This window comes from Lepidochelys kempii, chromosome 5 (genome assembly GCF_965140285.1).
Source record: "Lepidochelys kempii isolate rLepKem1 chromosome 5, rLepKem1.hap1, whole genome shotgun sequence".
Taxonomy (NCBI): domain Eukaryota; kingdom Metazoa; phylum Chordata; order Testudines; family Cheloniidae; genus Lepidochelys; species Lepidochelys kempii.
The window spans coordinates 73,654,565-73,669,168 of NC_136384.1; the positions used below are offsets into that span (position 1 = coordinate 73,654,565).

General features: G+C 45.0%; 1 protein-coding gene across 1 annotated transcript; it reads left to right on the forward strand.

The window, feature by feature from the left end:
* The first annotated feature begins 253 nt into the window (after positions 1-253).
* Positions 254-13,139, forward strand: LOC144930577 (uncharacterized). The gene is made up of 3 exons (XM_078853005.1): positions 254-270; positions 11,467-12,005; positions 12,571-13,139. The coding sequence occupies exons 1-3, from the start codon at positions 254-256 to the stop codon at positions 13,104-13,106; spliced, it is 1,092 nt and encodes a 363-aa protein (XP_078709131.1). The 3' UTR covers positions 13,107-13,139.
* Positions 13,140-14,604: the final 1,465 nt, after the last annotated feature.

Here is a 14,604-nt window from a genome sequence, read left to right on the forward strand (position 1 = left end):
GTTGTTTTTTTTTTATGAAAATGGCCTTGTTATGGAAACATTTTATTCATGTACAATGGCTCCTTTATTTTTTCCCCCGACAGCTGGAAATGTGTCCTTTGGCGGGTCATCAACACCTGAAAGCAGACTTTCGCTGCTTAGAAGGAGGAGAAAGAGAATGCGGGAGGACATGTTCACCGAGATAATGAACACCTCCAGGACAGCTTACACAGAGCTGAGAGCGTGGAGGATTTCACTGTCTGAGAAGTTAGACATGGACATGGAGAGCAGGTAAGCTTCCAATGAGCACGAGCGTGCAGTGTAGGATGAGATGCTTCGGATTATGGTGGACCAAGCAGACATGTTGAGGCACCTGGTTGAACTGCAGGAACAGAAGCAGGAGGGTAGAGTACCTCTGCGGACCCTGGCGGATAGCCAGCCAGCATCGCCTGGTGCAGAATCCCCCTCCCCCAAGCGTTCCCTGAGGTGCTGGTGAAAAGTCCATTTTCCCTTTCACTTAGTTCAGGGGTGGGGGAGGGTACAAGGAGCAGAAGGCTCCCATACACAGACCTTTGATGGTCTGGAATGCGGTGTTACGTTACACAGCTGAAAATGTTTCTCCTGTTCCAACTTTACAACCCCTTTTCCCCAAGGTTCCCTTTTCTTTCTGCTCTCCCTCTTTACTTATGTTTGTTAAATACAGTAAATGGATTCGAGAAATATATGTTCTTTATTGAGTAGAAGCAGTGGGCTTGGGCGGAGGGTTGGCTTTAAAGGGACAGTGATACAAGCCAGGTGAAGGCTTGGGAAAGCACAATGCAGACAAGCAGCTCACATTACAGTGACTCATTAATGAAACGGCTTTTCAAAGCCTTGCAGATATGCAGCCCGCCTTGTTGTGCTCTTCTTATTGCCCTGGTGTCTGGCTGCTCAAAAATGACTGCCATGTGATCTGTCTCCACTGCTCACCCCTGCAGAAAATTTCCCCTCTTTTTCCCCACAGATATTATGGAGCACACAGCAGGCAGCTATAACCATGGGGATATTCTCCTCACTAAGGTCCAACCTTGTTAGTAGACTTCTCCAGCACCCTTTCAAATGACCAAAGGCACATTCAACCACCATTCTTCACTTGCTGAGCCTATAGTTGAACCTGTCCAGATGGCAAGTGTATGGCTTCATGAGCCATGGGAGCAAGGGGTAGGCTGGGTCCCCCAAGATAACTATAGGCATCTCAACATCGTCACTGTTAATTGTGTGGTCTGAAAAGGAAGTCCCAGATTGCAGCTTTTTGAAGAGACCCAAGTTCCTAAAGATGCATGCATCATGAATCTTTCCCAACCATCGCACATTGATATTGGTGAAACTCCCCCTGTGATCCACCAGCACTTGCAACACCCTTGAAAAGTATCCCTTTCAGTTTATGTACTCTTTGGCAAGGTGGTCTGGTGCCAAGATGGGGATATGCATGCCATCTATCGCCCCACTGCAATTAGGGAACCCCACTGTGGAAAAACCATCCACTATGTCCTGCAAATTTCCCAGACTCACTACCCTTCATAGCGGAAGTCGATTAATGGCCCTGAACACTTGGAGCGCAGCAATTCCCATGGTTGATTTACCTACTCCAAATTGATTCCCCACTGTAACTGTCTGGCGTTGCAAGCTTCCAAATAGTGGTCACCACTCGCTTCTCCACGGCCAGAGCAGCTCTCATTTTTGTGTTGCTGAACTGCAGGGCAGGGGAAAGCTCTGCACAAAGTTCCTGGAAGGTGACCTTCCATATTCAAAAGTTCTGCAGCCACTGCTCGTCATCCCATACCTTCAAAACGATGTGGTCCCACCTTGTTTCACGGGACCAGAAATGGCACTCCACAGAGTGCAGCTGTTCTGTGACTGCCAGCAGCAACTGTGAATTGTTTTTTTCAATGGCTTGCAGCAACACTGCTTGCAGTACATCGCTATGTTCCTCGCGGCAGACCCTACTTCAGCTCTGGAAACACTGCAGGAGAAGGCGTGAGGTGTTTGAGATGCTCACAGCAGGAGTGCACAACTGAGCAGGCTCCATGCTTCTGGGGTTATGGCGTACACATGGCGGTTGTAAGTTGTGAAAACCACTGGGTTGTTTGCCTTTGATATGAGAGAGGGAGCACAGTGCAGCATGGGATGCTAATGCAATGTTCCCATTCTCCCTCGCGACAATATTTTGGTCCCATGAGGCATTGCACAAACTTCCCAAAACACACTGCGGGAAGTTGCACTTTGGGATAGCTACCCATGATGCACCGCTTTGTGCATCAATACAGGTGCTGCATGCTCCATCAAGACAATGAGCATGGTGTGGCCATGCACAATCAACTTCATTAATTTGAGGGCTCGAGTTCAAATTAGATAGAGTTGATTTAATTTTGTAGTGTAGATAAGCCCTAAGGCTCAGCTCCCTAGACCATCTAATCAGTGATTTCTGCTCTAGTGATCTCTGAGAAGAAACAGGGACTCTCAATTGAGTTTAATCATCTCCATGCCCTAAACACTGGAGAAGGAGGATTAAATGGTGCATAGACCCCTTTAAACAGAGTCCCCATCCCCTCTCTTTCAATTGGATTTGGCATCACTACCCCCATGCTTAGCATGTGAGGTTTAATTTAGAGTGAACCCCAGCAATTAGTTCTGCTGTCCTTTAGTCATCCAATAAGGATAATAATATTTCATTACCACCGTATCCAAGACTTAAATGAATTTTAACCCAAAACAACCAGAATTGATCACTTTGGTAAAGCAGGTATGTCTGCTGACCACCTAGGCAAAGTAGGTGTGCCTATTCAAACAGGATCTGCTCCTGACGGTCTTGCCCCCCGGTTCATCAAAAGATGGCAGGAGAGAGATCATTCAGACCACTGGCTGAGTGAGTGAGTGAGTGAGTGAGTGAGTGAGTGAGAGAGAGAGAGAGAGAGAGAGAGAAGTTGTCTCTCTTACTCTTAAAGCCCCTCCATCGTGAATCATCTCACAGCACACATCTCCCCAGCAGCCAAGGAGAGGACTCCTCACATTTAAGGTGAATTACACAAGACACAGAAGCATAACATCTCCTCAGGTATAGAGCCACATTCATACCATTCCAAAGCTTCTAAAATGAGTGGTCTTTCCAGAATATTTTGAGCCTGATTCTGCTATCAGTCCATATGCAAAACCTCTGTCAGCTTCAATGAGAGTTGGCCCTGTTATTATTATTTAACATTCATATTTCAGTATTGCCAAGAGGTGTTAACAGTTCAAGACCCTATTTTGTTGGCCACAGTACGAAATATATAGTAAGTCACAGTCTCTGCCCCAAGGAATCTACAGTCTAAAAGACAAGACGTGGCAGGTGGATGAGACAAACAAGGAGGTAGAAGGGTGGGGGAAGATGAGGTAACAAAAACAATGGGGTGTTTAAGCACAGACTAGCAGTGCGTACAATTTCTGAGCCAGTCAGGAGCAGTGATCACAATTCGCCATCTGCCTGGACTTGAAAGAGGATAAGGTTTATGAATTTTGACTGAAAACTTTCCCAAGTAGAAGGATTGGTGCCAGAGAAAGCACAGAAATACTTGTGGAAGAAAGAGACAAATGGGCAACTGAAACTGACATCCCTGGCAAAATGAAGGTGAGAGTCAATCTCACGATAATAGGGTGGATAGGTCAGGAGGAACTAATTTAGGAGGGGTTTGAACACGCCATGCTTCCCAAATCAATAAAGGGAATGATGTTTACTATTAACATACAGTTACCAGTGTTGCTAGCTCTCACAATACTAGCGTGAACCTTGTGATACGGTGTGTTTTTCTTAAAGCCCCAGAACATGGAGGAATGTGATTACATAAGACTCTCAGCTTTTATTTTAAAATAAATGTAAGTTTCTAAACCTGGCGGTTGTGGAGAAAAGCTTGAAAACAACAACCACCTCTGTGCACCTTTAAGGCTCAAAAGTTAGATGGCAAATAAAAAGAACCCAGCATTGTGCTTTTACAGCCAGCCAATCTCATGATTTGGGAGAGGGCTTAACTCATGATTTTGAAAGGTTTGGGATTGGCAATATTGCAGAAGGCTGAAACACAAAGGGCCAGTTTCTGCAACAATTATTGCCTTTGAGCACTGCTTAGGTGCCACAAGTAGTCCCACTGGCTTCAGTGGGACCATATACCCGCGTAAGCAATAATGAAGGTAGGAGTTGAAGAATCGGGCCTAAAAATAGATTAAGAAAATTAATAATAATCCTATGGAATTAGGTTTGTTTTAGCTCAGGCATGGTGAGGTTTATGGTCAGAAAAATCCCTTTCCACCCTAGTCAAGAGCACCCTGTTAAAAATAACTATTTAAAACACTGCTTTTGCCAGCTCCAGTGTGCTCTCTGTGTAGAAGGGCTGATGAATGCTCACCTGATCGGATGGCTTCAGAGTTTTCTCAAGGATACAATGTAAATCCCTCTTAAATATTTTTTTTTCATGTGGAAAATACTGACCCAGACCCAGGGGCTGAGCTTTAATAAAATACCCTCTTCTTTTGAGTCTAGATACCTCTGTTTTCCAGCGACTGCTTAAAGCTCTTCTTTGTTAGTCAAAATATGACAATAGTTGAGGACTAGGAAACAAGCCTTCCATAACTAATACTGAGTTCATTTTTCTTTACACTAGAGAACAAAATATTATTCAATTCTGAGGAGAGCAGCGGATAGCATGACAAGACATCATCAAAGTGGGGAAATATTTGTTTAAGATTCAAGTTAATTGAACACTCTTGACCAGTTCTGTAGTTTCAATTCCTGGCAAACAGCTCTCCCCTTCACCATTGGATATACTATCGGCAGAACTGGCTGTGATGCCTATAGTTAAGGTTTCCTGATGCTTCCCATTATTACACCCTGTTTTCAGTTACTTATACCTTCCACTGGTCAGGCTGAACTTTTCAATTCCAGGCTTCTGCCTCAGGCTGATATTTTTTTTGAAAATTGCAGCACAAAGAGTCCTGCCATTTCTCAGGATAAGATTAGGGCAAAACACATTGCTTTCCCTATATTAAAACAATATTACACCCAGGTCATGGAGAAGGTCTAGCTCTCCCATCCTTTACAGCAGAGACTTAAATTCAGCAGCAAAGGAGTCAGACTCCTCTAAAGAACAGTGAGGATGTTTAGTCCTGGTTTGGGAAGAGCAGAAAAGAGGAGATGGGGGAGAATTAGAACATGCCCATATCCAGAGCTGAGCAGTGCATGGTACAGGGAGGGGAGGAAGGATCTGAAGGAGAATTATAGCATGTGAGCATCCTGAGCTGGGCAGTTATTTGCTGACCTTTGCCAGGGAAGCATCACTGTAATTGAAGACACCAAGTGAGGATGTGCAATGAGGTAAAAGTATCCCAGCACTAAGAGACCAATACTTGTTTATAGCGTGACCTAAGTGCACTGATAGGTTGCTCAACACATTTAGAGCAGCAGTGATTGATTACAACCACCAAAAATAAAGCTGCTGTCATATTCCACTGTATTATATATCGTTCTAACACTCGCCAAGTTTGGGGGCCAAACGGAGACATTTCAGGTGCTCTGAAAGTTACCCTTATAGGAGAGTCCTATAGAATTCAATAAAAGCCATTTCTCTAGGCTTTTCAGCCATTCTGTAGAATTGAGCAGGGCATAGTATCCCTGCAATAGAATTCTACAGAATTCTTCAAAAACAATAGAACAGAAAGGTCCTGCATCTGGAGACTCCGGTACTACTCATGAATCTCTCCACTTAAGAATGGACGCCCCGGGGAAGTGCATTGGCACTGAAGGACTGCACTGCTCCTAAAGGAGGGGATGTTGAGGATGCCCTAGGGATTGGCCTTACTGGAACAGCCAGAGACATTTTCAGAATCCAGGAAGCTGAAACTGAGACCTCTAATCCATCCATGCACCTCTGGGTGGTGGTGTTTCTACATCCTCCCATGTGACAGCACCATATCCCCTGGGGCTGAGGCTCCTGTGGGCAGAGTAGAGTAGAACTGAGGCTCCTGCAAGCTTTGGGTCTGACTGACACCTTGGATCTGAGGGAGGCTCAGCACTGACAAAAACATGCTGAGCCAGAGGTTTCCCCAGTGCTGAGATGATCTCTGGCACAGAGGGAATTGCACTAGCCAGTTCCAGCCCTTGGCACTGAGGATTTTCAGAGCCCTTGGCACTGAGGATACTCCAGCACTAATAGATTCAGGCAATGGAGTTAGTTTCCTCCAGGGAAGCCCCAGAAATAGACTGTGTTCTGCTGGCTTGGAGGATGCCAGTCCTGCCACAAAAGTTTTCTGTTTCCCTACTTTTAGGGGATTTGAAACCACACAAAGGCCTACTCTTTTCTAGCAGGGCAATGGGGCCCTGACCCAAGGATGGGTCTGGCACATTAAAACACTTAAGGCGAGTGCCTGTCCTTTCAGGATCAGGGTGTAAAGGCCTGGGACAAAGAACAATGATCCAGAAAAAGGCCCTCTCTAAGTCACATCAACCAGTGGGAATGTGTGTCCAACTCCAGGAGGACAGAAGGGCACAAAACCCAGCTTAAGCCTGGTCTTTTTCTCTCAGTCTTTGGGGTCCAGTTCAGATAGGATGAGCCCAGAACCACAGTGAGAGCCAGGAATTTAAACTGTAATGGCACAGAATGACCTAACATTACCCAAAGCCTGTGTAAATAATCTATTCTGTGTAAAACTACAAGATAACAGGTTATTTGTGTCAATAACAAACTCACTCATCTTTGGTCATGGAATGCAGGCCCCTATGCACACAATTAGCTGCGAGGAGGAAGGAACTGGAGGAGCTGGGGACCGCCTAGTCTTTTATAAACTTGTCTGTAAACTTGGGGCTGACCCATGCGGTCCCAACACACACTGCCCTTCTAGAAGATTACCAAAACTCAGCTGCTTTAGAGGAACAAGCCCACAAGTGAGGAGATGCAGAGGCCAACTTGAAGACGAGAAATAATTACTGATTCTGTTAAAACAGGGCATAGCCTTCCACCTGCCATTCCACCACTCAGCAAAGCAGTTCATATTGTCTGAGGCAGCACACATTCAATTGTCATGGACTTCCTGGGTTTTGCCTTTGCAATCCCTGCACTAAGCTTACTTCACTCATTATCACATTGTAAAGTGCCTTAAAATATTAAAGAAAAGAATCACATAAAACACAAAGCTATTTATTCCATGGTGATCCCCACATCAGATGCAAAGAGGCCCACCTTCGCAAACCGTGAGGCTGTCCTTCATTTCTACAGCACACCAGTGAAAAAACACCCACTGGCAACCTACGGTGCACCGAGACCCAAGAAAGGTAGGATGGTGTACGTGCTCAGAGAGATTAAATGATTAGCTGTTCTCTCTACCACTTGTGATTCAAACATTCAAAAGCTTCATGTGCTTTGGGGGGAAAGCAACTAATAACTAAAGAAATAGCAACCTAAAGACTCAGTAATGCTGCAGAACCTTACTGAACTGAGCAATCTTTAGTCATGTAAGTAATCGTACTGAAGTGAATCAGATTCCCTACATGAACAGACTTTACGCACAATCAGATTGGCAGATCAGGTTGTAAATTAGATATTCTTTATTCTTTCAGTAAAACATCCTTTTGTTTTGGGATGAAAAACTGTACTTATTTAAATTTCTTAGAATATACCCAAAAAAGGCTGCTATTTATTACTCTCAGTGCCTTTGACGTGATGCCCCTCCACCCCAAATCAAGTTAAAATACTAGTAAACCTGTCAGTAGCTACTATCAACAGTCTCAGGGAACCCAGCCAATGGCAACACAAAAAACACATCTCTGAACTCTTAAAACTGAATGTGGATGATCCCATATATGCGAAGAGGGCCATGTGATAACAAGAAATAACACAATGGAGAGAAGAATCTATTACCGATACATGTGACCAGTAGAGAAAGCTATTAGCAGACAATGCCATAGAGGCATTCATTTCACTTACCAAGACGATAAGATATTGCTCTTCCCTGTCCCAAGTTCTATCTCACAAGCACATTGGAAAGAGTTTGTACCTTCTAAACAGGTAAATGAAGACATAAGAGTGGAAACAGCAATATTATTCCCAGTAAAATTCTGAGTAAGTTATTAATACAAAAAAAAATCAATATCTTCTGAGGCATTAGTTCATTGAAGACTCTGCTGGCAAAGAGCCCTAGAGCCAACCATTCAGCTTCTCTGAGTTCTCAGTAGAAGAGGACTAATATTTTTCCGTTTTAATTATTGTCTACTTAGCAGTATTTTGAATCCTAATCCCCCAATTTACCAGGCTCTTTAACCCCACTAAACTGCAGACACTTACTATCTACATTGTCCTGCAGTGCCTTACTTCTTCTTTCACATTTGTTTAACAGTAGCGTTAAGATGGCAGTATACAAAGTGAGCACCATAAAGGGATCTTCTGTGGGCTTTAATAAAAAAAGACTTTATTTTTCACAGAGTGTACTTTAACATTTGACCCAATGTACTGTGAAAGATGGGTCTCCTTTCTGGGAAAAATGTTTAAGTTAAGTTAGCTAGCTATTTCTATCTACAACAGAGATTTGATTTGTGTGTCTTGCTTTTATTGTATTTGCTATCTTATTCTTTATTTCAATGGGACATGTTCTACTTTGTTGCCCAAAAATCGTAAGGGAGTATTATTTTCAAAGTGTGCTAATTATTACCAGTTGTGATGGTGATTTTGTGACATAGGCCTTTGATTATTAAGAATCGGCCTGGGATTGTTGCTCATTTCACATAGGTCACCATTCAGCTACCAGATGGTGGTGTTAGTATTCTGAATACTTTTATTTACCAAAAATACTCAAACCGTTTCATGCAACGTATAGAACTTTTGAAAAAGTTTCAAGGTTTTGCAAAAACTCAGAATGCTTTCGGTTCTTTCCTAGTCGAGTTTTACAGCAGTTACAGCTGGGTTGTACAAGGGATTTATTCTGCTCAAGTTAGCATAACACAACGCATTGATACTGCTGTCAGATTTTACTGATCCAATTAAAAGAGGGGCGTTCTCAGATGGAAAGCTCTGGTTAAAACGATCAGTAATATAATACGTTCTTGTAACAACCCTGGTGGGGTTTTTTTTTTTTTGCTTTATCTTTTTAATTTAAATTTGAAAAATGGCACGGAAAGCAAATTTGGCGCAGATTCATTGCTAAATGTTATAGCTGGATTGAGAATCTGCTTGAGTCCCAAAATGCCCTAGAGTCTTTGGGGTTCTAAACCTATGAAGAAGTTACAGAGAAAATAGCGACTCCTGCAGTAATGCCAAGGGATCAGCAGAAATACCACTGAAACATAAATGGAACAAATAGTTTCAGGGAAAACGTTTAGTACTCAGAAAAGAGATATCAGATAAATAGAACTGGCTGTCCATATGTACACATTTTATCACAGCTCTGCAAGTCTATCAATGACAATCCACCTAACTCCAACTACTTTGAATCAATACTCTCATGTATTTGGGTAGTAGTGTCACTTGTGATCACATACAAGCCCCTTCTGCTGTTGCCCTGTGCTTTGACCACGTGAGCATTTCCACAAGTTAATTTCTGTTGGGAACTGAAGAAACTCTTCTGTTTGCCAGGAATACAGAAGAAACGTAGCACACTAACCCATCTACCATGACACTGGATTTCTCCTCATGTCACCAGCTTCTGTGTCCTGAAAACATGACAAGTAAAGTCTGGTCTACACTAGAAAATTAGGTCAGTTTAACGATGTTGGTCCAGGATGTGAAAAATCCACATCCCTGATTGGTGATGGTAAACAGATGTAAGTCCCAGTGAAGACAGCGGTAGGTCGATGGAAGAATTCTTCTGTCAACCTAGCTACCACCTCTTGGGGAAGTGAATTACATTTGCCATTGGGAGAACACCTCCTGCTGGCGTAGGTAATGTCTAAATAGAAATGCTACTGTGATGCAGCTGTAGTGTTTCAAATGTAGACATACCTTAAGTAATGTTCTCCACTCCTGCTGTCATTTCTTTATTATAGTGACTATGGACAGGCAATCGCTAAGGGATCCCGAGTGATATGATAGCTTGTATAAATAGGAATCCCTCATTTGGTATGTCTGCCATCAACTTGGAGAAAAACAGTGTGTGAGCATATTGGGCTCGAGATGATGTAGAAGCCTTTTTGTTCAGTTAGTATGTGTTTTGAGAGTGAATTCATCCATGTGTATAGGGCAGAACAAGGCCAGTGCACCACTTAAGTCCTGCTTAAACTGTCAAGGTAGGACATAAGTGGAATTTCTGTGATATATAGTAGAGCTGGTGAAAAGTGTTCTGTCAAAACTGTTTTTCATAGGAAAATTGAATTTTTGACAGCCAGGAACTCCCATAGAAGCATAGAAATGCAGGGCTGTAAGGGACCTCTAGAGGGTGTCTAGTCTAGTCCCCTGTGCTGAGGCAGGACCAACTATCCCTAGACCCCCAGACAACAACACTGCAGAGGTTTGTCCAACCTGTTCTTAAAATTGTCCAATGATTTAATCTTATTAATTTCAGACCAATTCTCCAATTTATCATGACTGACTTTATCTATGAGGGGAGACCGTGGTGCACCATGGGATATGTAGTCTGACCAAAGAGCTATAGAGAAGTATGGAAAGTATGAAGCATCCAAACTACATCTCCCATGAATGACTATGGCAGCATTTCCAAATTGAAATATTTAAATTTTCTGCCAACATGTGTCAGTTTTCAGTCAAAATTTTTCAGTATTTGAATTTTTGCTGAAAAATTTAAATTTTCTGTCAAAAAAAAATCAATTTTCTGACCAGCTGTTGTGCCTAAACCTTGTGCTGGCCCTCTGCACAGGGAGAATTGTACTCTTAATGCACAAATGAAGTCCCCTACCAACTCCCCACTTGTTTAGCATCTATAAAACACAGTTTCAGCACATCTGCCTTATAATGGCTCACAAATGGTATGCAGTATATGAGCATGGGAGTAATTATTATTTATCCAGCTGTGCCATGCACTGTACAAGCAGGCAAGAAGACATAGCATCTGCCCTTTTGGTTTAAGGCAGACCATCCTAGCCCTGGTCTACACTAGAACGTTAGGTCGAATTTAGCAGCATTAAATTGATGTAAACCTGCACCCGTCCACACAATGAAGCCCTTTATTTCGACTTAAAGGGTTCTTAAAATCGATTTCCTTACTCCACCCCTGACAGGTGGATTAGCGCTTAAATCGACGTTGCCGGCTTGAATTTGGGGTACTGTGGACACAATTCGATGGTATTGGCCTCCGGGAGCTATCCCAGAGTGCTCCATTATGACCGCTCTGGACAGCACTCTCAACTCAGATGCACTGGCCAGGTAGACAGGAAAAGAACCGCGAACTTTTGAATCTCATTTCCTGTTTGGCCAGCGTGGCAAGCTGCAGGTGACCATGCAGAGCTCATCAGCACAGGTGACCACGATGGAGTCCCAGAATCGCAAGAGCTCCAGCATGGACCGAACGGGAGGTACGGGATCTGATCGCTGTTTGGGGAGAGGAATCCGTGCTATCAGAACTCCGTTCCAGTTTTCGAAATGCCAAAACCTTTGTCAAAATCTCCCAGGGCACGAAGGACAGAGGCCATAACAGGGACCCGAAGCAGTGCCGCGTGAAACTGAAGGAGCTGAGGCAAGCCTACCAGAAAACCAGAGAGGCGAACAGCCGCTCTGGGTCAGAGCCCCAAACATGCCGCTTCTATGATGAGCTGCATGCCATTTTAGGGGGTTCAGCCACCACTACCCCAGCCGTGTTGTTTGACTCCTTCAATGGAGATGGAGGCAATACGGAAGCAGGTTTGGGGGACGAAGAAGATGATGATGAGGAGGAGGTTGTAGATAGCTCACAGCAAGCAAGCGGAGAAACCGGTTTTCCCGACAGCCAGGAACTGTTTCTCACCCTAGACCTGGAGCCAGTACCCCCCGAACCCACCCAAGGCTGCCTCCTGGACCCAGCAGGCGGAGAAGGGACCTCTGGTGAGTGTACCTTTTAAAATACTATAAATGGTTTAAAAGCAAGCATGTGAAAGGATTACTTTGCCCTGGCATTTGCGGTTCTCCTAGATGTAGTCCTAAAGCCTTTGCAAAAGGTTTCTGGGGAGGGCAGCCTTATTGCGTCCTTCATGGTAGGACACTTTACCACTCCAGGCCAGTAACACGTACTCGGGAAACATTGTAGAACACAGCATTGCAGTGTATGTTTGCTGGCATTCAAACAACATCCGTTCTTTATCTCTCTGTGTTATCCTCAGGAGAGTGAGATATAATTCATGGTTACCTGGTTGAAATAGAGTGCTTTTCTTCAGGGGACACTCAGAGGAGCCCATTCCTGCTGGGCTGTTTGCCTGTGGCTAAACAGAAATGTTCCCCGCTGTTAGCCACAGGGAGGGGGAAGGTTGAGGGGGTAGTCACGCGGTGGGAGGAGGCAAAATGCGACCTTGTAACGAAAGCACATGTGCTATGTATGTAATGTTAACAGCAAGGTTTACCCTGAAAGAGTGTAGCCACTGTTTTATAAAATGTCTTTTTTTTTCTCCACCAGCTGCATGTGTTTCAATGATCACAGAATCTTCTCCTTCCCAGAGGCTAGTGAAGCTTAGAAAGAAAAAAAAACGCACTCGCGATGAAATGTTCTCCGAGCTCATGCTGTCCTCCCACACTGACAGAGCACAGACGAATGCGTGGAGGCAAATAATGTCAGAGTGCAGGAAAGCACAAAATGACCGGGAGGATAGGTGGCGGGCTGAAGAGAGTAAGTGGCGGGCTGAAGACAGGGCTGAAGCTCAAATGTGGCGGCAGCGTGATGAGAGGAGGCAGCATTCAATGCTGAGGCTGCTGCAGGACCAAACCAGTATGCTCCAGTGTATGGTTGAGCTGCAGCAAAGGCAGCTGGAGCACAGACTGCCACTGCAGCCCCTCTGTAACCAACCGCCCTCCTCCCCAAGTTCCATAGCCTCCACACCCAGACGCCCAAGAACGCGGTGGGGGGCCTCCGGCCAACCAGCCACTCCACCACAGAGGATTGCCCAAAAAAAAGAAGGCTGTCATTCAATAAATTTTAAAGTTGTGAACTTTTAAAGTGCTGTGCTTAAAGTGCTGTGTGGCATTTTCCTTCCCTCCTCCACCACCCCCTCCTGGGCTTGATAGTCATCCCCCTATTTGTGTGATGAATGAATAAAGAATGCATGAATGTGAAGCAACAATGACTTTATTGCCTCTGCAAGCGGTGATTGAAGGGAGGAGGGGCGGGTGGTTAGCTTACAGGGAAGTAGAGTGAACCAAGGGGCGGGGAGTTTCATCAAGGAGAAACAAAGAGAACTTTCACACCGTAGCCTGGCCAGTCATGAAACTGGTTTTCAAAGCTTCTCTGATGCGTACCGCGCCCTCCTGTGCTCTTCTAACCGCCCTGGTGTCTGGCTGCGCGTAACCAGCAGCCAGGCGATTTGCCTCAACCTCCCACCCCGCCATAAACGTCTCCCCCTTACTCTCACAGATATTGTGGAGCACACAGCAAGCAGTAATAACAGTGGGAATATTGGTTTCGCTGAGGTCTAAGCGAGTCAGTAAACTGCGCCAGCGCGCCTTTAAACGTCCAAATGCACATTCTACCACCGTTCTGCACTTGCTCAGCCTGTAGTTGAACAGCTCCTGACTACTGTCCAGGCTGCCTGTGTACGGCTTCATGAGCCATGGCATTAAGGGGTAGGCTGGGTCCCCAAGGATACATATAGGCATTTCAACATCCCCAACAGTTATTTTCTGGTCTGGGAATAAAGTCCCTTCCTGCAGCTTTTGAAACAGACCAGAGTTCCTGAAGATGCGAGCATCATGCACCTTTCCCGGCCATCCCACGTTGATGTTGGTGAAACGTCCCTTGTGATCCACCAGAGCTTGCAGCACTATCGAAAAGTACCCCTTGCGGTTTATGTACTCGGCGGCTTGGTGCTCCGGTGCCAAGATAGGGATATGGGTTCCGTCTATAGCCCCACCACAGTTAGGGAATCCCATTGCAGCAAAGCCATCCACTATGACCTGCACATTTCCCAGGGTCACTACCCTTGATATCAGCAGATCTTTGATTGCGTGGGCTACTTGCATCACAGCAGCCCCCACAGTAGATTTGCCCACTCCAAATTGATTCCCAACTGACCGGTAGCTGTCTGGCGTTGCAAGCTTCCACAGGGCTATCGCCACTCGCTTCTCAACTGTGAGGGCTGCTCTCATCTTGGTATTCATGCGCTTCAGGGCAGGGGAAAGCAAGTCACAAAGTTCCATGAAAGTGCCCTTACGCATGCGAAAGTTTCGCAGCCACTGGGAATCGTCCCAGACCTGCAACACTATGCGGTTCCACCAGTCTGTGCTTGTTTCCCGAGCCCAGAATCGGCGTTCCACAGCATGAACCTGCCCCATTAGCACCATGATGCATGCATTGTCAGGGCCCATGCTTTCAGAGAAATCTGTGTCCATGTCCTGATCACTCACGGGACCGCGCTGACGTCGCCTCCTCGCCCGGTATCGCTTTGCCAGGTTCTGGTGCTGCATATACTGCTGGATAATGCGTGTGGTGTTTAATGTG